Source organism: Mixophyes fleayi, chromosome 8, assembly GCF_038048845.1.
Source record: "Mixophyes fleayi isolate aMixFle1 chromosome 8, aMixFle1.hap1, whole genome shotgun sequence".
NCBI lineage: Eukaryota > Metazoa > Chordata > Amphibia > Anura > Limnodynastidae > Mixophyes > Mixophyes fleayi.
The window spans coordinates 137,024,581-137,049,848 of NC_134409.1; the positions used below are offsets into that span (position 1 = coordinate 137,024,581).

At 42.5% G+C, this 25,268-nt stretch overlaps 1 protein-coding gene across 1 annotated transcript in view; it reads right to left on the reverse strand.

Annotated features, from left to right (window-relative positions):
• The window catches only part of GRM7 (glutamate metabotropic receptor 7), a 272,407-nt gene that overhangs the window by 81,866 nt on the left and 165,273 nt on the right, over positions 1-25,268 (reverse strand). The window contains exon 8 of the mRNA XM_075183745.1: positions 9,582-10,514. Within this exon, the coding sequence (XP_075039846.1) occupies positions 9,582-10,514 (933 nt within the window). The remainder of the gene's footprint in view (positions 1-9,581; positions 10,515-25,268) is intronic.

The window sequence follows — 25,268 nt, forward strand, 5'->3', positions numbered from 1 at the left end:
AGAGATATTCTCCAGAAATTCACCAACACCAGACAATGATAATGAGAGCACTAAAAAGGATGGATAATGTGGCTGGCTTCATACAACAGGCTAAAACTCTATTCTGTCTCTAAAAATACCAGTCCTGCATTATACATTAGCAGCGAGCATTGTAAAGACTATTGTCAGACTCACAAAACTGATGAAAGTACTGGAGAAATGAAAGGAGCTGCCCAAACGTGGTGCAGGTATGACACACCCTGATCCTTTATACCAGTGGTTCCCAAACTGTGTGCCTAGGTTCCCTGGGGTGCCTCAGCGATCTCACAGGGGTGCCTCAGCCAGAGCCAGTGGTAAGCAAGGCGGGGGACTAATTGGTGATTATTTTGGCTTACGGGTGCCTTCAAAAAATGATGGCGACCCTAAGGGTGTCTTGAACTAAAAAAGTTTGGGATCCACTGCTTTATACCATGACAAATTTCCAACGGTTCCCTGCATATGTTCCCCTTAAGCTTTGTCCCTGTCAGGGTCCACAAATCTGGACAATTGGGAGATATGGACAGTTTGGGGTCTTGTTAACAGTTAACCAAACAGTGATGCAATTCAGACCAGGTACAACAAGCTTTAAGACGTCCAGTCACTAATCATTTCCCTGCAAAGAGTTTAAACTGGGACACAACAAAAGCACAAAACCTGTCTGAAAGATGAAAGACAAAAATACTGAAAGCAATAAAATCTTTACTTTCATTAATCTGATTTGTACCAGAGACATCAAAGACAACATCTCATTAGTCGCTGTGGACTTTCTTTTGACAAGCACGGAACTATCAGTCTTTGTTATGTTTCAGTTTACCCGTAAGAATTGCAGTCTTGTAAGACCATCAGACCTGTGGTATAAAAACGCTTTGTTAAAAATGCAAGTTTAGTGCATACTTGCAGAGTACGCCACGCTGGGTCCTCGATGACATGATTTGAGGTGAATAACGCACTTGTACATTGGAGGGCAGGTCCGAAAAGCAGCCAAGTCTGGTTTAGAGTGATAAGCTTTACCTCCCTAGAGCTCTCACACATAGGGCTAGCCTGGTCAGTCTAGGGCAAACCTGTCCCAAACTGAGTCTGAAACCGGTTCATTGAATCGGTACAAACATTTTAGAATTTGCCAAAATTTCTCAAAATTTAGAGTTAAATTAGAGCACGCTGCACGGGATGAAACATGTTCAAGCTTAAATTTATACATTCTAGCTGTCTTCAAGTGCAAATAGTGAAGCTTGAGCTTTGAGCAAAGTGATGCTCGCTGTTTGAATTCGTTTTAAAAATGGCAAAACAGTATTTAATAATAAAAACTTTCAAAATTATACATTTAACACAAAAGGCAAACGCCAGCTGACAAATTTTGAACCACAAAATTGAATCTGCATTTTTGACGTGACCATGATAATTTTGAGCATCTCTACTGCCATGTATGGGCAGCTTTAAAGACAAAGAGATTAAACTATAATAAACCCCAATAAACTACCAGTTTAGAAAAGGGATACAGTAGCTAAAACATATGCCAGGATGTTGCAGTCCCTGCACCATTGGAGCTTATAGTCTAAATTCCCTAACATAAACACACACTGACTGAGAGAGCCTAAGGTCAACTTGATAGCAGCCAATTAACCTACTAGTATGTTTTTGGAGTGTGGGAGGAAACTGGAGCACCCGGAGGCAACCCACTCAAACATGAGGGGAACATACATTCTCAACACAGATAAGGCCATGGTCGGAAATCAAACACAGGCTAACCACTGAGCCACAGTGCTGCCCTATGATTTAGTAACCAATTGCCTAGGAGCAATTGCTTCCAGAGAACATTTTTCCTGCACTTTTCCAAGAAATTTCAACTGAGGGCAATTGCTCATGGGGAATTGTCTGCATGCAGTATGAAAACAACTTGTTGCTGCTACAAAGCCAGCGACCATTGCTTGTGGAAACCCTTTTCGGTCTGGCACGGCATTGAAGGGTTAAATCAGCTGGCCTAATGCGCTGTCATTGAGAAGGAGATATATAACCTTCAGGGACTGTGTGGACAGGTCATTAGCGGCACAATGACAGCACTCGCACACCTCCTTAGCTGTCCCCAAAACATATTACTTGGGTTTGTTAAATTGCAAGAGACAAAATGCAACAGAAAATTGCTCTGATAAATGACTGATATTTAGTTTGCTCTGGTTTAATAGCAGTCATTTCAATGTGGCTGCTGAAAACGCACTTTAGAATAGAGGCCTTTTAAGTGAGCGGTCAGGAGTTGAATGACTAAGGTAAAAGAATAATTTATTTTCCTGATTACTGTTGTATGTCTGGTCTGGAGGGTACAGCTAAACTGTTTATGAGCACAAGGAAATGCCAGGCTCTCTCTCAGTCTGTCTCTCTCTCAGTCTCACTCTCTCAGTCTGTCTCTCTCTCTCTCAGTCTCACTCTCTCAGTCTGTCTCTCTCTCTCTCAGTCTCTCTCTCTCAGTCTGTCTCTCTCTCTCAGTCTCACTCTCTCAGTCTGTCTCCCCCCTCTCTCTCTCAGAGAAAGAGAGAGAGTGTATCTCCTATCGCTCTCTCTGTCTCCCTCTCTCTTTTAGTCTCCCTCTCTCAGTCTGTCTCCCTCTCTCTTTCTCTCTGTTTCTCAGTGCCTATCTTCTCGCTCTTTTTATCTCTCTCAGTGTCTCTCTTCTTGTTCTCTCTGTCTGTCTCCCTCTCTCTCTCTCTCTGTTTCTCAGTGCCTATCTTCTCGCTCTTTTTATCTCTCTCACTGTCTCTCTTCTCTCTCTGTCTCCCTTTCTCTCTGTCTCTGTTTCTCTCTCTCTCTCTCTCTCTCTCTCTCTCTCTCTCTGTCTTCCTTTCAGTGTCTCTCATCTCACTCTTTCTGTCTCTCTCTCTGAGTCTGTCCCCCCCTCTGTCTCCATCTTTCTCCCTCTGTCTCCCACTCTCTTTCTCTCTCTCTTTCTCTCCTTTTCTCTGTCTCCCTCTCTTTCTCTCTCACACTTTCTCTCTATCTCATGTCCCCCTCCTTCTCTCTCTCTTTCCCTCTACCTCTCTCTCTCTCTCTGCCTGTCTCTCTCTCTCTCTCTCTCTCTAATATATATATACATACACATACATACCATAACAGCTGTAGGGGACACCCCAAGACAGCTGCTAATTAGAGAAGGAAATTGTAGCACTGCTGCTATTGGCAAAGTTTGATCAGAAGCATAAATGTTATTACGTTGTGACCGTCAGCAGGGAATGAAGCGTAACGCGTAGGACATCACTGCCGTGCGCACTATTCCCTGGGTGTTGTCATATACGGCATTAATGACAAAAGGACAAATCTATTTGACTCATTGTAAGATTCAGAAATTCACATATCGGTCCAGATTTGTCAAAATGTCACGCCCCCTGGAGAATCAGGCCAATCACAGTGCATGGGACGTAACAGTTAGCCAATCAGCAATCATCTACAGATGTCACATGTCTACTGCATTATAAAAGGAGCTTACAGCCCTCACTGACTCTCATTCCTGGATTGTTCTACGGGGAATATGTCTGTGGATGCCATTAGTGACTTGTAAGGTGGCATCTACCTACCGCAGGGAGTAGGTGTGCACCAGGAGATGTACACAGGGCAGACTATCTAGAAGTACTGGTACAAAGACCTGTCGCAGGCAACAGGTTTGCATCATAAATGCCCTAATGTATTTGGTACATAGTGGTACAAATGCTCCAGTAGCATTGCCTGGAGTTTCTCCTTAGCCCCCATGTGCTGCGTTTTCGCATTTCTACGCATTCGTAGTTCAAGATAAAAGTGGAACAGAAAAAAATCTTTGGGAGAAATAACTTTCTCCCCTAACTTAGTTAGGGGCTCTTAGGTATATTTTTCAAACAATAAAACTAGATTGCAACAGTGGTGGAACTAACGTGGGTACAGAGGGTGACGCATCTATATGCCCCCCACACTCCCCCCAGGCCCCACATCACCCCCAAGGCCTTTCTGCTAAGTATTTATCCAATATAAAATACTTCTACTAACATACAAGGCCACCAACAAAACTGCACCGACATCTCCTCACTTGTCTCAAAATATCTCCCAACTCGACACCTCCGTTCTGCACAAGATCTGCGTCTCTCTTCCACTCTCAACACATCCTCACATTTCCGGTTACAGGACTTTTTCCGGACTGCACCCACTTTGTGAAATTCCCTCCCTCGCACAGTAAGACTTTCCTCTAGTCTTCAAACCTTCAAGCGTTCTCTGAAAACCCACCTCTTCAGGCAAGCTTATAATATTCCTCAACCCCCCTCTTAATCTCCCTAGGTTACCCTATTACCACCCTCTACACAGCTAACACAAGACAACAACCCTCTGACCAACATTGCTGTGTGACTGATCACACAGCCCACTCAATACTTTCTACCTTTGCAATCTGGCTGGACCAATGTGCAATATGATATAGCACATGCCCTAATGTATCAAACTCCCATTGTCTTATAGATTGTAAGCTTGTGAGCAGGGTTCTCTTACCTCTCTGTCTGTATTACCCAGTATTGTTTTATTACTGTGTTTGTTGCTAACTGTAAAGCGCTACGGAATTTGCTGGCACTATATAAATAACTGTTGATGATGATGATGATGATGATGAAGTGTAGTCCTTTTTCTGACTGGTGAGTGGTCTCAAATACTAAGAACAGACCTCCTCTCTGCTCTTTTCAACAAAACAGGGGGTAAAGGTAGCTAAATCATATTGGTAACCAATGTTAAATACTCGCCATGCAGTAGATGAATGTCAGATTATTCCACGGCTTGGTTGAAAAATAAGCAGCCGGGGTTCATGGGTTTAAATCCACTTTGCAGCTACAAATTATTCAGTAGGTTCTTGTCCTCAGTGCTGAACTAAATAACTAAGTATGAAAGTGTGTATGTGTATGTGTGTGTGTGTGTGTGTGTGTGTGTGTGTGTATTTTAGAGTACAAAACAAAAATCAATACATGTAATGCAGAAAAGATTGTTCAGTATCTACCCGCAGAGCTTAGGTGGTAACATCCGACTCCTCGCCATGACACCGCAAAGATCAATTTACCAGCCCGGCTCACAGCCTGCAAATTGCTAATTGCATACAACCCCTCCGTCCCCTCGCACACCAGCCTTCCTCTGCGCCCCTCCGCTGCTAATTTCTGCAATCTTCATTTCGTTTGAAGCAAATGCCAGGTTGCTATCTCCTAATCAAAATGATTTAGCAGCTAAAAAGTCCATTCTATTCCGCTGACAGCGTGGCCCCATTTATCATGCTGACAAGGTAAAATTAAAACAGATGCAACAACGGGTCTAATGGTTGAACTGGTTCTTATTGATCCAGTGCCACGATATCTAATTAATAGTCTACCAACTATCTGCTCAGGACTGTTCTATACTGCGATACATGCTAAGGGATGTTTCCTTTATCTCTCAAGGCTTTCTGTGGCATGTTCAAAGACAGCTTCGGTGCATAATTTATAGCTACAAAGGAGTCTGATTAATTAATGGAGAAGTAGGTGGGTGATAAGGAGGAACTGGCTGCCAAGAAAATCCGGGAGACAAACAGCAGCGGCTGCAACGCACATTTCTGAAAACACATTAGCCAAATACATCTTAAATGGGGAAGCAAAATATGTGCTACAGTGTATCAAATATAAGAGCATTGCTGCCAGCCAATCAGGGGGTAAATGTATCAAGGTGCGATTTTGCAACTCCAGCGATTTTCTCGGGAGAGTTGAAACTCGCCAGTGGCGGATCCAGGCAGACACTTGCTGCCGGCGGCTGCACAGTATGTGCAGGTCCGTCCAGCCGTGACAGGCAGGGACAGTGTGCTGCCCGGCTCCCGGCAGCCTAAGATTTTAGAAAGGGGCGTGGCCTAAATCGCCCTCCCTAAATCGCCCCAGGTACAATAATTTTCTAGATCCGCCCCTGAAACTCGCCGATGTATGAAGCTGATATTTCATGCAAAATCGCCAGAGTTCTGCTTCTGTCAAAATCGTTACCTGCAAAATCGCCAGAGATCAAACTCCCGACTGTTTGCCACTGCAGCTATACAGCTCTCAAATGTATGAAGCTGCGAGTTAGCAAACTCAGGAGAGTTTGCTTCAAAACACGCCAGATACAACAAGCTGCTTGATGCAGCGTGTTGTACAAACACATCACTGTTACACTGCCCTGGCAGTGTTAAAATGGTAAAGAACAGATAAAAGTTTAAAAAAAAAAAAAAGCGTGAGGTCCCCCCACTATTCATGCTTAACCCTAGTGCTGCCTGACTAGTGCTGGTCCCGTGAAAATCGGGGAAAAATTTTGCGTGGGGTTCCCCCGATTATCACTTTACCAGCACTAGGCAAACCAGCCAGGGCTGGGGGCACTATAGCAGGGGGACGCGCGGCAGGGGTCCCCCTGCCATAATGACTAACCAACCCTAGACTGTTCAGCGCTGGGCTGGATTCCCTAGGGAGTGGGGTCCGCCGAAAAAAATGAGCGGGCCCCCCCCCTAGAAAAAACCAGCCCAGTGCTGATAGCACTAGGGCTCTTCCCACTACTCCTGAGCTGTGGGTAGTAAGGTAATACGGCGATAAAGTATAAAAAAAACAAACTGACACCAATTTTTTTGGTGGAACTACAAGTCCCAGCCAGCCAGGTTGCCAAAAACAGTGTGGCCATGCTGGTGCTTGTATAACTACAAGCACCAGCATACCCACGGCAGCCAGGGCATGTTGGCACTTGGAGAACCACAAGTGCCAACATGCCCTGACATCCCTGGCTTGCTGGGACCTGTAGTTCCACAAAGAAAAAAGTTAAATAAACAACAACACCCTAGTACAAACCACACATATTTATTAAAAATAAAAACCCCACAATAAATACACTAACTCACCAAAGATGTCTTCTTTCTTCTTTCCAAGATCCGTGTCCCAGTCCCTTAATATTTATACCTCCATCTTGACGGCTTGCCCCATTCCCAGCCATTTTATACTTCCAAAAAAGGATTAAGCACTAGGGTTAAGCATAAATAGCAGGGGGAACCCCACGCTTTTTTTTTTTTAAACTTTTATCTATTCTTTTACTTTTTACCAGGGCCAGTGTAACAGTGATGTGTTGACAACTCACTGTTACAACACAGATGAGTTTGCCAAACACAGGAGAGTTTGCTAAACTCGTGAGTGTTTACATCGCTCAAAATCGCCAGATATGACCAGCGATTTTGAACATGAGTCTCAAAATCGCAGCTTGATACATTTCCAATTTTTTTGCCGCAATTTAAACACGCTGGTAAACTTGCACTTTGATACATTTACCCCCTGGTCTCTTGATTTTGGAGGGATAAAATAAATAAGGGATGCAACATGTAGAGTATTCCAGACCAAACAAAACTGTCAACATGCCAGTGTGTGACTGTTTTGGAGCAAATTAGACCAATCTGCTGGGGTAAGCTGGACAGATCAGGATGTTCCTTGCGAAATGCTGTCTATGCTGGTTACCACATGCAAGATATAACGTTACCACATGCAATATATAAGGTTTCATTTTGTGGGACAAGATTATATAAATGAGATTTATGAGATGAGGAAGTTTAACTTATAGGGGTATCCTAGTGCCTGGAAACCCCCCTCCAAGCCTGGGGCACTGTATAATTGTGGTGGCTGGACCCTGCTCCCGCTTCACACGGCTCTGCTTGAAAAGGGAGAGCTGTGTGCACCTAACGGTAGTACACGCAGCATTGCCCATGTATATTATAGGGATAGGAAGAGTTGGAGAGCAGCCAAACACTGTCAAAATTATAGCCACGCCCCCTGCATGCTGGTCACGCCCACTGGTGGCGTGATGTGGAAACCCCCTCTACAAATCCTGCGTTTGCCCTTATATTAGGCCCAGAATTACAACCAGTGGCAAGAACCTTTCAGTTCCTGATCACTGACAGCAGGCCTGCTGCCAAAATTCTCCATTCCCCCCACTGTTCCCAGCCTGTCAGTGACGCAGCTGAACTGGAGATAAAAAGACTTCTTACATTGTGCGGAAGGTGCTAATGGACAGCAGTGTAAATGACCACCATTTAGTGCAGCAATAATATAAATCCCGATGGTAAACTATGTGACGTTCGCCTGTGAGATCCTTTTATCACATAATAAGAGGGTTCTCCTAACATTTTAGTAAATTATACACTGACGTTCTTTTACTTTGCAATTCTCCAGCCATTTCTCCAGAAACAATCATTACACAATAATTTATCACACGACAAAGAAATACATTTGCTCCGCTCAGTTCGAGGGATCGGAGTTGGAAACTGCTGAGGCGAATCTCCGGGGATAGAACCAAAACATTTTAACAAAAAAAAACCGAGACTTGTGTTAAAGTTTTTTAAAAAAATATTTCAAAGAAAACTGCGAAAAGCCCAGGGCCGATTTTAAGTGTGATTTCACTCTTCCTGTGCCTGAGCGGTGAAACCTAAGCTATTGCAATTAGATTAATCAAACTGAATTGTTTGAAAAAATATATACAACTATGATTTTCTTTTGCCATTTAGAAGATAGATAATAACAGTCAGCAAACCGGAGTCATTAACCTATAAAAGAACTGATCTTTATGGATGATTCAGTAACTTGGAGACATATAAAAGTGTTGTGCTGACCTGTAATGACCCAGTTGTCTCTGGTGGAATTTATCTGTGTCCAGGAAGTGATTTTGGATAAATGGAGGTGTGTGTACAGGTCACACGGGTCATTTGTGATGACTGGTCTAATGCTGTACAATCGTCATTTTGTAATACGCGCATTTCTCCGCGCTGAGTCTGATTACACAGGAAAGCACGCGGCTAAGAACAGTTAATTACAGCTATAAACAAGTGGACCAGATACGATTAAAAAAATGTGATATAATATACGCTTTGTCATAGTTGTCCAGTCTCCTAGAATGTCCAAGATACTCCCAAATTAGTAGATTAGTTGGTGCAGGCTAAATTGCCAGGAGCTCTTACCTGTATACCTCCCAAAACTGAGGCATTGATAATCGGGATACAGTAAGCCCTGCCCCCCATTTGCCCAAACTTTGCCCGTATGCCCCTATAAAACACGCTTTTAGGTGAATGTCTGCCCATTTTTCCAGAAGCCCGGGTCCTTTTGAGGTCCACGATTCGTCACAATCGGAGGTAGGCACAAGGTGGGCATGAATCGCGTTGTCCAGCCCCTCCCATTCCAGTAAATGTCTTACCCATTTATTCTGTTACAGAAGTTCTGGTCCAACATATAGATAGAGACAACCCATTTACTGACCTGACTTAACGAACAAGTGGTTCTCCAAAGACTAATATTTTCTGAGAAATCTAAAAGTTGTACAAAATTTAGTGGTTGGAACAAAAACAAAATTAGTGATTTTTTCTAGCATACTCATTGCCATCTTGATTCCTCCCGCAAATGGTCGTACACCTATATATGCACATGGTGGTCAGATAGCTACATTTTGGCATGCCCAGATTTTTGCAAATTCATAAATGACCCTTATGGAACCGAATAGCCAAAACAGCACTAAAAAAAATGTACATAAATGCCATCATAATATACAAAGGAGAAGGTACTTACTTTTTCTGCTGATTGTGATGTTCCAAAAAATATTGGAATGAAAGCCAACCAGACGATGCAGGTTGTATACATGGTAAAACCTATAGGCTTAGCTTCATTGAAATTCTCCGGCACACCCCTCGTCTTGATGGCATACACAGTACATGTAACCATGAGAAGGATGCTGTATCCCAAGGAACAAATGATTTGTAGATCCGTAATGTCACATTTCAGGACACCCCGGCGCTGTTCCGGATCCACTATGTCCGTCCCATAGTCAATGATGATGTTGGGAGGATTCACCCCAAACCAGATAAAAACCCCCAGAAGTTGGACAGATATCAAACTGGAGGTGATGGCCAACTGTGAGGTGGGGCTGATAAGTCGAGGCGCGGTAACTGACTTTTGACCCTGCTCAAAGATCCTGTAGATCCTGTTGGTTTTGGTTAAAAGAGCGGCATAACTGATGCACATTCCCAAGCCCAGGAAAATGCGCCGGAAGGAACACACGGCCAAATCGGGCTTGGCTATCATGAGGAACGTAATGATGTAGCAGAGGAAGATACCTGTTAATAGGACATAGCTGAGTTCCCGGCCAGATGCCCGGACTATAGGGGTGTCATTGTATCGTATGAAGGTGGCCATAACAAAGATGGTAGCAATAATGCCAAGCATAGCGAGAAAGACAGGGATCACAGCCCAGGGCGAGTGCCACTCCAGTTTGATGATGGGGATGGGATCGCAGCCGGTGCGGTTTTGGTTGGGCCTCATGTTGAATGCACATCGGAAACAGGTGACCTCGTCCAGCAGATACTTATAACCGTCACACGGGTCACATTGCCAACAACAAGGCATGCCTTTCGCTATCTTCTTCCTCTGCCCCAGTTTGCAGGGCAAGCTGCAGACGGAAGGGGGGATTTCAGGCATTCCTTTAGTCCACTTCATGTCTTCAATCTGTGAAAGAGAAATGAGAGAAGGTGACAGGGGACATAGAACGGGCACATTATTTGGGGAACACGTGAGCAGTATTATAGGACGTACACAATTTATAACAACATTAATGGTGTCAACATAGAATTTCCTATATAATTGTCCTTGAATTGCTAAATGTATTAAAAAAAAAGTATCACACACTATAAACAAACAAAGTGGTAAGTTCTTGGAACGCATTAACCTTGGATATATTTTACTTAACTATTTTGGTATGTCTTACATATATACATACATACATACATACATACATACTTACATATATACATACATACATACATACATACATACTTACATATATACATACATACTTACATACTTACATATATACATACATACATACATACATACATACATACTTACATATATACATACATACATACATACATACATACTTACATATATACATACATACTTACATACTTACATATATACATACATACATACATACTTACATATATACATACATACTTACATATATACATACATACTTACATACTTACATATATACATACATACATACATACTTACATATATACATACATACATACATACTTACATACATACATACATACTTTCATATATACATACATACATACATACATACTTTCATATATACATACATACATACATATATACATACATACATACTTACATACATACATACATACATACATACTTTCATATATACATACATACATACATACATACATACATATATACATACATACATACATACATACTTACTTACATATATACATACATACATACATACATATATACATACATACATACATACATACATACATACATACATACATTCAGTGGTTAGCATGTCTGCTTCACAGCGCTGGGGTCATGAGTTTGATTCCTGAGCAGGACCCTATCTGTGTGGAGTTTGTATGTTCTCCCCGTGTTTGCGTGGGTTTCCTCCGTGTGCTCCGGTTTCCTCCCATAGTAGGTTAATTGGCTGCTAACATATACAAACCCTAGTCTGCCTTTGTGTGTTAGGGAATTTAGATTGTAAGCTCCAATGGGGCAGGGACTGATGTGAGTGGCAAATATTCTCTGCACAGCGCTGCGGAACTGGTGGTGCTATATAAACACATGGCAATGATGATAATCAAATGCTAATGCTAAGTCTTCATAGGTCTTCTGCCAATCTAACCAAGACTTCTTTCTTTGTTCTACCCCAGTGGTAGCTGCAGAAAGGTCAAAGTTTTAATTACCATCTCTTTCAACCCAAATGGGTTAACTTAATCACTTCAACCCAAATGGCAAGGGCAAACGCAGTATTTGTAGAGGGGGGTTTCCACACCACGCCGCCAGTGGGTATGGCTATAATTTTAGACAGTGCTTGGCTGCTCTCCAACCCTTCCTATCCCCATAATATACGTGGGCAATGCTGCGTGCACTACTGTTAGGTGCACTACTGTTAGGTGCAAGCAGCTCTCCCTTTTCAAGCAGAGCCGTGTTAAGCGGGAGCAGGGTCCAGCCACCTCAATTATACAGTGCCCCAGGCTTGGAGGGGGTTTCCAAGCACTAGGAAACCCCTCCTCGGTTTGCCTATGAATGGGTTGATTTAATCACTAGTTCAATGATCATTGAACTAGCGAATAAGTCAACACAAAAGCATGGGCTGTAGCCAACCGAACTTGAGAACCGTTCCTCTACACCCTAAATCTTACTCATCATCTTGACCTAACTAAACTCCGTTCTACAGCTTGAAACTTATATCATCTCACCCAGCTCTCTTCCATGCTTCCAATTCCTTTTCCCAGCTTCTCTCTTATTCACCATCTCCTATTTCCTCTCACTTACCTCCAGTTTGTTTGACTTGAAAATATCCCACTCCATGCCACCTATCAGTCTTCCCCGCCATTCCCCTCTTTAATCTCCGGACCCCCTGCTCTGTCCCCTCCATCACCCTATGAGGCTTGGTCTCTGTGTCTCGTTGGATTTCAGAGCTTTACTAGTTATGTGAACTTTAAGAGATGTGACAGCGTACAGATAACTCATTTACCCGAACATTTCTGTGTTCAGAGATAGCAGCTACACAGGGCCATAATTATGGAGACTTCTTTCACTTGCCTTGTTACAATATACCCAGATAGCTTTATACCAGCAGCAGCACAAAGATTTGCAACTCTTCTCTCACCTCTGGCTGTAAAATAGCTAATGAAATGCAAGCTGGCTGATAAGCTGTGTGGAAAGCAGAGATTAGGAGACGGACTCACACTTGGAAGCACTGCATAAAAATCGGTGTTGTCAAGAATATAATTGGTGGCCAACGCCAACCTTCTGCTTGGAATAAAATGCTTCCTTTAAAAACGTCTTATACATACATACATACACACGTCTGTCCATCCCCTTATTCAGAGGGTCTTAGGCACAGCAGGAATGCACAATACCGCTCATCAACACGGCATCTCCCAGACATTCAAAAGAAGGGAAAGCTTAACGTATTTGAAAAGGAATAGAGACCGGTGCATATTGTTTGCCTCTGGTTTTCAATTTATTTCGAGCCTGATGTACATATTCAATGCCGAACAGAAAATAAAATTGGTGATACCTAATAGAAAGAATCACCATTTGGTTTTTATTAGCTTACTGTGTTTGTCCCCAATTGTAAAGCGATACGGAATATGTTGGCGCTACATAAATAAAGGATGATGATGATGATGGTTCACATCTAAGCATTGCGGGAAAAAAAGCAAAATAATTATGATAATCATGGTCAACCAATCACAAACAGCTTCTCTCACTGCTTGTGATTGGCTGAGGGATCCCAATTTTCATAATTTCTTGTCATACATAGGTAGCGAACGGCGGGGACATTTTTTATGGGGATACTTCTTTCCATATCCGTACTGCTCCAGAAACAGGAATATAAGATTTTATTTTATATTTGGGGCGTCTTTAATTTAACTAAACTTTATGTTAAGGTTGTTTGTATGTGTTTATTGTTGTATTTATTTTGGTATAATGACCAAGGGGTCTGAGATTTCTGTTTTTTTGCTGAGTGAGATTCTCGCAGCGAGTTAAATGGAGGTAGAGGTTGTGGGAACGTTTGGCCTAGTCCTGCTGAGCGGCGCACAAATATTTTCACTACGCAAAAGGACTTCACTTTCGCACTAGCTCAGAAATGGAAGTGATCGCGCTCGGTCGTATTAATGAGACGAAACGCTTCTGACGCACTGTGCTCTGTGTGACAAAAAATATATAATTAAAAAAAAAGCAGTCTGCCAGTCCCACCCAAATCTACTAGTGGCTGATTAAGGTGACATGCTGCCCATTTCGTAATTCTTTTTTTATTTTTACATAGTGAAACAATTCCGGTTTGAGGGCCGGTATGAATCCTCTGCTACTTGGCCGCAAGTGATGGGAAGTCGCCTCCGCTCAGACTGCAGATGTCGGCGATCCGTTAATTTAAGTTGGGCTGTGCACACAGTTATGGCATACATGCAAACTTTTCCTCGTTGGCTTCAGGGAGATCCCTGGGGGAGGTGGGCGCCCACCGCCACTTATCTATTGCCGGGGCGAGAACCGTGATGTTGGCCTGATCTCCCGGGAGGTCTCCCAGAATTGCAGGAGTCTGCCAGACATTCTTGGAGAATAGGCAACTATGCGTTAAAGAAAAGCAGCTAATGAATCTCTAGAGAATGAAGTGTCTTTTACATTTCTGTCTCCATTACTGAAGTCATGTTGTCTTACCTGTCAGTCTTTGATTAAATCTTGGTCTCCATGAAAATGGCCACCTCCATAGACATCAATACATGGACATAGGACACAATTTCTGAACTGTGTCATCATGCCACAGATGGAGAAGCCAACCACGTCTTGTACTGGCTCAGCATCAGGGAGAATGCCGGACTCTTCAGGGAGTGAGGGAGATCACCCCTATTTCAGGGAGTCTCCCTGACATTCAGGGAGAGGTGGTAAGTATGAGTTATGGTAGTAGTCAAAGTGGGGGTGTATATGGCGATATGCCATACCGCTGCTTCTCCTACCATCGTCTTTGCGGACGTATCCCATTCACTTACATTTTCCATACCGCCACTTCTAAACTTCCACTGCGACCACCAATTATGACAGAAAATGTATTCCATCATTTCAGTGTTATGCTTTGGGATTTAACGCTGTGTTTCTAGTTGTATTTTATCTTAACTATCAGAAAAACACAGATGCAAAATTGTTTATTTAGGTGATTCCCCTTTAACAAAGGCCAAATTATTTTTTTCCTTTTAGCCACATGATTAAGCGATTGTAAATACCATCAGGATACGTGTAAAATACACATGTTCTAATCATGAGATGATCCTACACATGGCGGCGGTCTGTGTGTGGAGCAGATAGCCTATGACCCTATCATCTTGGTCAGTTGCTGATCTATATAGTTAGCAACATTTGCATTTGACCTTCCTGCGTTCATCAGATTCCTGCAATGAATCAGATAACCCAAATTCTACCAGCCATACTCAGCCTTTGGTCTTTGTCACCAGACTCTGTGTAGCGTTATTGCTTCTCTAATGAATAAGGATGGGATGAACTCTTAGACCACTCTATTATCCTCTTCTCCTTCACTCAGTCATATCCTTTTAATGAGCTGAGTTAGAATAATGACTTCCATTCTGCAGGTCAATAAGAAGCAGAAAAAAGGCCTCTGCTTCCCACCTCCCCTGAGAGACAGACGAACATTGACCCAAACAGATAGACCACTCAGGAGAAAGCGCTTGAGTGTGATGAATTGAGGTCTATCGCGGAGAGGACGGCTCGCTGTGTCATATGGTCATTAGATGCATGAAACTTGTACTGGTCAACACGGACCCATATCACAAACTCCTAGAGACTGGTAATCATGGGGTAGAGTGGTTTGCAAAACCAAAACAAATGTGGATACATTGGACATCTTTTTTTTGTGTGCAAATATGACAATTTGACACAGTGCACATACACAGGCCCGTTCTGATTTTGCACAGACATTTGCAGAATTGGGGATCTGTGACTACAAAAGCAAAAGTAAAAATCCACTTAAAATTCCTTTTTGCAATTAATTTTGGACATTTCCCTGAATTAAAAATGTGTAATTTTTTCTCCAAAATTTCTCTTCATTAGAGAATCATTTCTGTCTTAAATAATTCATTAGAGTAACAAGTCATCGGCATCGTCTTTATTTTTTAAATGTGTTGTATTTGTATTTGTTAATTTTTTATTTTATTGGTATTTGTGTAAATATTACTGTTTACTTGTATCAAACGCCCCTGAATGGTGAGACAGGTATAAAGACTTCAGGGCTAAACAAGGCGTCTGCAGACACCCACTAAACCGGAATTGCCATCCTAAATGAAAAGCCTTCGCCCCTTAGAGGAATAACTTGTCTCATAGCACAAAATCCTCTTTTTGCATCTGAGCTCTGTATCAGGAGCGTTACTGCAGATAAACATGAAACAAAAAGGAGAAGAGAAAAGTGCTCTAAATTCTCTGCATTATTATATTGCTTTGTATGCGGAGGCTGGCTGCGCAGGGGGGCCTAGGGGGGGGTCAATCCCATGATGTGCTAACTTGGGTTGGGTCAATGGGCTACCTATACCATTTTAGGCTAAAATTTGCCAGCCAGCCCTAGTTTGTATATCGTTTATAATCATGTTATGATATCTTGTTTTGGAACATCATGCGTCTGTATTTGTGCAAATGTTTTCACAGGAAACGTACGGAGCTACGGGTCAAGATCGAGGCAAAAACTGGCACTAAAAACTGAGAAAGTGGGCATGGACCTATGCATCCAAAAGTCTGGGAAGTGGCGGACAATAGAATGTATTTGGGGTAGCAGTAAATGACGACCTGAAGAGATGTAAGTGAAAATTATACCGCGGTTAAACGGCATCTAGCAATGAATCTACCAATGCGCACACCTCCTTCCAATTCTGCCCCCGGCTAGTCCTTGCCATCTTGCTGTGCTATAAGAAGCTATGTGCTAATTCTTGAAACCAGCAGAAACAATCACTTAACATCACTGTAGAGGAAGAGAGGACGCATGCGTCGGATCGTAAATGACCTGCCGCGTGGCTGATTGACATTACCCGCACATGGTATTACCGCATCAAAGGGTGAATTATATAAACGTTTATATTTGCATTCATTATTATAGGGTTACAAAGGATGTGCCTTTAAAGACTGACATTTTCTCCAAGCCGTAGCGTTAAACTGGGTTCGCTTAGATAAGAGCTCCAGACAGCTGGGATTATAGTTCTGATTATACGAACATGACGGCGTCTTTGATTCTGAATGTTCTCATAACAATTGTGCCGCTCTGCTAGGCCGAAATTTATTCTCTCTCTCACCAATGTGTAAAATAACAAACGTTATGTAAGAGAATGTAAAAAATATACTGTGTGATGCCATCATCTCAAGACGCAGGGGGAAGCGGTGTTCGGACGCGCATTTTTCCGCCATTTTCGGTAAGAAACCTCTGTTCCTTTTTCTGCGCTCCTCTATGGGGAAAAATTTGCGGAGATTTCATTCAGAACATTGGGGCGATGTGTCTCTACGGACTGTTCCGCAGACACATGGCGCTGAACTGAATCTCTCCTCTAATAACATATAACGGCTGTATTCGTTGGCTCCATAATCTAATATATAAAAGCCTAGCGGCGTGTGTTACTGTGTGGGTGTGGAAAAAACTACCGGGTGACAGAGTGCTCAAGCTGCAGCGCCACCTGCTGGGTGGAGTTATATACTACACTGACCTACTAAATTCTTAGCATTATCTAATATATAAAAGCCTAGCGGCGTGTGTTAGTGTGTGTGTGTAAAACACTATTTTCTCAGAAAGGGCTCATCCAATTGACCTGAAATTTGGTATACTGACATTATTTGACAAAAAAATTATAATAGTGAAGTCAGTTAACTTCCATCATCCCCCCTTCCCCCCGTGGGAGGGGTAGTAAAGGCTAAATTTACGAGTTGAGGGCTCAAATTCATTTTCGTGAGGTAATTTTACCTCATGAACACACATGCTGTGTTAGTGTGTGTGTGTGTGGAAAAAACTACCGGGTGACAGAGTGCTCAAGCTGCAGTGCCACCTGCTGGGCGGAGTTATATACTACACTGACCTACTAAATTCTTAGCATTATCTAATATATAAAAGCCTAGCGGCGTGTGTGTGTGGCGATGAAGATGACAAGAACCTTTTTAACTCCTTAAGTAGCTTGATTTGACTAGAATGCATGAGTATCATGCACGGGTTAACTTGTAAATGTATATATTGCTAAAAAAAAATTGGGATCATTATCATCCCTCACAAAAAACCCAGCTGTTGGCGTTTTCTCACAACGCACGAACGTGTTCAGAAGCGCTGTACAATACGACAAACACTGCGGTGTGTCGGAATATGAAACGACACGAGTTTGCCGTGAATAAAGAGCAATTAAACCTAAAATACACAAATTTCCTCATGTCCTAGCTATGCCACAATATAACCTAGTGGATGGATAGGTTGGATTCTCATGAATTCAGTCAACAAGATGGCTGCCTCCACCGTGTGGGGACACAAGATGGCTACCGATCAGTAAAAATAAAAAAAGTGAGGGTCAAAGCTCATCTCAACGTTTACATGTATGAATTTTTCTCCTTACAATATATATAGAATATAATACAATATATTCACACAGTAAATATACACAGTACCACATAGGTGAGTGTGGTACTGTGTATATTTCACCGACCAAAAACATTTACAGCCATTTTAGCTGCCTCCACAAACATCCTATTTATAACATTGTCTACAGCAGCTAATCATTTATCTCTGGGCTTGCGAAGGCTGTACGGAGCTAATCCACTGAGCGTTGAGACTCAAAGCTTCTCTTCATCAGGCCATGGGCCTCTCTGTCTCATATAATACCGGCTCAGCTCTTTGCCTGACTTCTCTTATCACAGACCCCTGATTAAACCTGACAACCAGTCCCCAGCGCTGTGATAATCAAGTTTCAGCGACTTTCCTGACTGCGCAGCTTCTTACTAACAAAGCCAGAGAGTGTTTCCTTACAGATCTACAGGGATACGGAGGACCTTGCCCTACGCAGGAGGGGAAAATTACATCTCTGTGCGCCTGATGAGCCTTATCATGGCAGTGAATCCTGGGTATGATTTAACTTTATTACTACTCTCCATACAACATCCGTTAGTCTCCGCTGGCCTGTCTGAGGCCGGGACCGCTGGGGGGGCCTGGTTCATTAAAGCACGCCAAATAAACGTATTCAACTACAAGAGGATCCGAAGAATCGTCAATTGTTAAATTTGAATGCGGTTACAGGCGCCCCCTGCATGTACAACATATTGCAGGATACAAACAATGCATATGTGGAATATATTAATTCCCAGCAGAATGCACAGATTGCAAAGATATTATTAAATATATTAACACCTGTTAATAATATAGTCATTTATAAAAACACATTAAAAAATGTATTTATTTTTAACTTTTTCCCCATAAAATACATTTATCATGATGTAATTAATACCTACTGTACATAAAATGCATTTTTTACAGTTGCTCTTGATTACAAACACATGTTCTAGCTGTATACACAGCCGTCATCACTAGTAATCAGCACTTACACCGGACCTGTAGCTGGTACCAGTGATACGGCAGAAAGTCACGTACCTGAGAGATGCCCAGAGACTGAATCGAGAGATGCCCAGAGACTGAATCGGGCGCTGCTGCGTGCACTCAAACTTGGCACGCAGTTTCTGTACATGGGCTACGTCTATACGCCCTCCTCCAATTAAATCGTAGGCGGTCGGAAGTGTCCTTTGCGTTCGAAGCTGAATTGGATATACTTGAGTTCATTGGCGTATAGACCATTTGCAGTGCAATTTAATCCAAAATACATCACGTTGAATGAATCAGGCCCTGGTTGTTTTTCTAGCGGCTAGAGAATTAGCATCAGTCGTCGTTTATACAGACACTTTTCTTCCTAATGTAATGATTTGCCATTAATTGGCCCAGCCATAAATCTGCCACTGTCCCTGCTTCTCTTGATAAGGAATTTAATATTGAATGAGATTATCACAGTCACAAATGCAATGTTTCATTTTCCCAGTTGCAAATCAGAGAAAGGCGAAGAGATTTATCGGCCAGCAAGAATCTTTATAAAATCAATGAAGGGTGTTTCCGTCTATAAATCTGCTGCAGTTTTTTATCTAAAGATTGAGAAGTTGCGTGATTTAATTTGCAGATGCATGTGCTGGGCAGATGCACTCTTAGTAGATTCTTATGTTTGCAATAAGCACCCAAATTCTAATCAGGCTCCTCATGAATTTATTCTGTCCTTATCTTTTGGAAACTTTCAGTGACTTGGAAACAACACAAACCTTACGTATTTGCCGTCTAACGGTAGAATGGTTCAAATGTATTGTATTTGGCTGGTTGGGGGTCAAGCCAAGCAACGATGAGACAAGTATAATCCAGCAATGGGGTCATCGATGACTTCGGAAATTTGCGGGTGAGCAGAGAAAAAGTAATTTCTTCCTGACTTGTGACTTTGTGGTCCTATATTTGCCTGGTGGCACTGCCCACGGATTGCCATGGCAAGATGGTGTCAAACAGTGTTGTAAAATTTTGCACAGTATGATGGGCGAATCTGGGCATGCCATACAGAATGGGGAGGTGGGGGGGTTAGACGTACTGGGGTACACTCATAAAAAAACATGTGTGCAGGAAAACTACAAAGTAAGAGCTTCTCAAAATAAGGAGCAAACATTTCTTTTGCCATATCAGGGTTTGGTGTGGATAAATCGGGCATGACTTGCGTGGAAAGAGCGTACAGCCGACTTTGTCCCGATCTTCCAGTTGGGAATGTTGGCTTATAAAATAGGCTGAAAGATTGCGCTCCAAACCTTGTAATTGTTTAGCCGCAAACTTGCGACATTAAGTTACATGTGTATTTTAAATTGCATGTATTGCCGCATCGTGGTATTATGTTTTTTTATTTGAAATCCAGTTGGACTACTTCAGGATAGATAATTGAAGATTCTCTATGGATTTAGGAGGCTAATAAATAGGTAAAAGAGGGATGTGGGGTGTACTTTTTTTTTTTTTTACTATTGAATACTTTTTTGGAACTACAGGTTCCAGCAGTCCCTGGCTGTCATGGTTCATGGCTTGCTGGGACTTTTAGTTCCACAGCAGTACATAATCATTTTTCGACTATACACTGTTAACCAGGCATCCAGTGCACTGGGCTGGTTTGCCATAGGCAGTAGGGGGCTCAAAGGGCAAGTTACATTTAACTTAAGATATGGCGGCATTTTACCGCGCAGTGCGACAAGGCAGATTTTTGCAGCCCGCTGTTGGACTTGTGTCTCCTATTGATCCTCTTGCTTTGCTCCGTCAATACCCAGAGAGCAATTGACCACGTGTCATTACTAGAAGAAAAGACGTCTCCAGAAAGCAGAATATCTTTTTACTTTCACTCATTTTGAGCAAAGAGAAAATGACAACCAGAAAAAAAAAAAAGTCCCTAGGCTGAAGAGCTTACAATCTACGTACGAGAGGCAAGACGCAAAGAGGGAGCTCTGCGTTACAGTACAATGGGTAATGAGACAAAAAGAAATACCGTAATAACATAATGAGAGTTTATTGGGTTTCCTGTGAGACGACAATGACACGAATTCCTCCGGTTCCCACTCTCTACGCTCCAGGCGGCACGGAGGAAGCGGTGCCCAGCCTCTGGCACAGGGATGGATGGAAGAACACGCTCGTCTTGTTTATATGAGGATTGTACAGCAGGATTTATGGGGTGTTAGATGGGCTTTAATGCACATGTTTGTAAAGCCATATTGATAATTATACATAATATAAATCTTCCGGGCAGGTTTGCAGAAGGCTGCCTGTGATATACGGCTGTCTGCTGGAAGATAGGGGAACAAACAGCGAAGCAGCAGACGTATTAACCCTCTCCTCGGTCCTCTGTGCTACCGGCAGCCGGCAAACAGCCACCGCGGCACCCAGACGATTCCCTTAGGGCTCTGTTATTAAATGTACTAACACATACTACTAGCTGGGGTCAATTTCTAAAATAAAAAATGAAAGCTACTGGGTCACTGCATAGATCATTATCTACAACATCTAATTTTTAATGGGTTTTATTGTGGTATTTTTGAAAATGAATGTTGGGAGGTCAGGACCATCTGAAAACCACCCCTGGCGCTGAGCTTTAAAATAAAAACAATCTTCATCATCACCATCATTTATTTATATAGCGCCACTGATTCCGCAGCGCTGTACAGAGAACTCATTCACATCAGTCCCTGCCCCATTGGAGCTTACAGTCTAAATACCCTAATATACAGACAGACAGACTAGGGTCAATTTTTGATAGCAGCCAATTAACCTACCAGTATGTTTTTGGAGTGTGGGAGGAAACCGGAGCAGCCGGAGGAAACCCACGCAAACACGGGGAGAACATACAAACTCCACACAGATAAGGCCACGGTCGGGAATTAAACTCATGACCCCAGTGCTGTGAAGCAGAAGTGCTAACCACTAAGCCACCATGCTAATTCAATCACGGGCAAGCTATACCCTTTCCCTATCTCACCCTGCAGAGAAAAGATTGCATTGTATCTGATTGTGCCAATCAGAGCCAGATCATCCACTAGGCAAGCCAGTCTCCTGCTTAAGGCCCAGTGGTCATTGAGGGCCACGGATTACTTTTACCCAGTTTGAAGTGGGTTTTTTTTTTGACAAACAAGCATTTTGCCCGGGGTCCCATTAAGTCTTCATCATGCCTTGATCCTAGGCTGCCAATGATGTAAACCCGGGCAATCTAGTAATCCATACACCGTGAACCGTACTGGGACTTCTGGACAGTCCCAAATTATGGCGGTCAAAACAGAGTGGCTTACGCTGAAGGATGTGGTCTCATGCAAGAAGGGGCACAGTGTGACCAGTTTGGGGCATTGCGTGAGTCGTTATTAATCCTGGCACCCTTTAATTTTACCTCCATTGCAGACCATTCATTTCTATGAGTAGTGTTGGAAGCTATTTAGTCCCAACACTGCTATATTAATGATTGGACCAGCAGAGGTGGCAAAATCAAAGGGCATTAAAAGTCGGGATGAACGGATCGGATTCAGTGAAATCCAATAGATCTGAGTTTTGGGGCTATGAGTACATACAAAACACGACTCGATTCTTCACACCAAAACGGGATCTGAGAATGAGGCAAAACTTAATTTCCAGGAAAATCTGGAAGCAAAACGTTTGTTATACAGGAAGTGCATCGTTCCAGCTTGGAACGCGTAACGCAGGAGTGGTCATCTGATGGTGGAGGTGCGTTAGTTCCTTTAGGCTCTGATGGGGAATACACACCTGCAGGTGTCCGAGGGTCTCACCTAGGAATAGCTGTGTTTGGTTGTTATAGTAAAACCCGGTTTGTGTACTTTTGGATTTGGCATTTCCGGTTTATGTGTTCCAGGGTAGATTGTGCATTGTTAGAAGCGCCTCATAGAGAATCCAAGGGAACCATTGCCTCATATATTTTGCATTGATCTGCAGACTATCACCTTGTCATGAATCATGATACTGGAACTGAAGACCATCTGGGATTACATAAGAAGTCAGGTAACTACAAGTTTCTTTATTATCTGTCTTTTATGTTGTTCTATGTCATTGTCTTGACAAAGGTCCAAGAGTAGGACCGAAACATCGACTTATAGGGCTGAGTCATTAAGGAGAGCAAAGCAGAAAAAAATTAGTAACTTTGCACCTTGGCAAAACCATGTTGCATTGGAGGGGGAGGTAAATGTAAAATGTGGGGACAGATTTATAGTTGGGGTAGGGCATTTCCTAGATCAACTTTACATTTCAGTGTACAAATAAATCTATGAAGTATCTGTGTGCTACATGAAAAAACAGCCAGTATGTAACTTATGTGCAAAATAATAAACTAATTTGCACCCCTTGTATTGTAACATGGTTTGTCCAGGAACAAATTTACTCATTTTTTTTTGCCTTAATCTCCTTAATGACTCAGACCCATAATGTGAGATATGGAATTGAATTAAAAGAAAATGGAAGCAGAAATGGTGATTGTATCTCTTAGTAACCTGACATGTATTTTTGCAGCTACTCTGTCACTAATTTTAGCCATCGCTGCAGAATTTGGCCAAAATCAGTGACAATTTGGACAGTTGTTAAGAGATCATTAGAAAATAGATCGTAAATGGCTGTAAATAATTGTTAATGCTCTAAATAATATTATAGAGCAAATACAGCTCAAAATCCCATCATTGGACCTATTTTTCACAATTTTTTTTATTAAATCCAGATCCAAAGTCAAAACCAAAACCTTACAGGATTTTTGGGCAAAACCTGTTACAAAACCAAATGCGAAGACGTTTTAAAACTAGAGATGTTCACTGACCCCCGTGTTTTAGTTTTGGATCTGGATTAACTTCGTGCTTTGATTTTGGTTTTGGTAAAACCGCCCTTGTGTGATTTGGTTTTGGTTTTTGATCCCTATTTTTTTTCCTAAAATCCCTATTTTTTTTCTCTAAAATCACATAATTTGGGTCTTTTTTTGTTCCTACATTATTATTAACCTCAATAACATTAATTTCCAGTCAATTTTTGTCAAGAGACAAGAACACTGCTACCCCTCCTGTTTCTGTGTGAGCAATGGCACTGAGCAATGTCACTGAAGGCTGGAGAGTGACAAGAACACTGCTACCCCTGTTTCTGTGTGAGCAATGGCACTGAGCAATGTCACTGGAGACTGGAGAGTGACAAGAACACTGCTACCCCTGTTTCTGTGTGAGTAATGGCACTGAGCAATGTCACTGGAGGCTGGAGAGTGACAAGAACACTGCTATCCCTGTTTCTGTGTGAGCAATGGCACTGAGCAATGTCACTGAAAACTGGAGAGTGACAAGAACACTGCTACCCCTGTTTCTGTGTGAGCAATGGCACTGAGGAATGTCACTGGAGACTGGAGAGTGACAAGAACACTGCTACCCCTGTTTCTGTGTGAGTAATGGTGCTGGATCTCCTGTGGAGGGAGGTACTTATGGAATCCAAAACCCGCGAGATCCGACAACGCAACAATGACGTTTTGCCTAGATTCAGCTCTGAGGACGCGCGAAAGTCACGAGTCTATTCGGATCCCCTAAGTTTGGATGGGCTCAGTTTTCTGAAAACCGAGCCCCGAGCATCTCTATTTAGAACCAAAACCACATCCAAAACCAAAACATGTGGGTCAGCTCTTCTCTCTAAACAGAAGCTGTTACTAACATTTAACAGAGAGCTCCCTGTGCTCTGCGGTCTCTACGGAGGCAGACGGACTCAATTACAACATCATATATATAGGAGCATCAGCACGTCACCAATCCAGACGAGGGGAAGTCACTCCTTTACACCACCTGCGTGCTTTGCTTTTATACCATATGCTGCACAGTTATGTTACGATACACTTATACAGAAACAGTGAGGGTAAATATTTGGCACTAGGGGCGGTCTATGGCAGCACATGGAACATGACTGAAATCCACGGTACCAGCTTACAACGTTCCAATCTGTACAGTCGTGTTGTCCAATGGTGCATATTTTAGTTGCCCAGGGATACGACACAGAGTTGCTCTCTGGATACAATTGTATCCAATGCAGAGAACACAGCAGAGTGGCATCGTATCCCAGAGTAAGGGAAATTCAAAACTCTG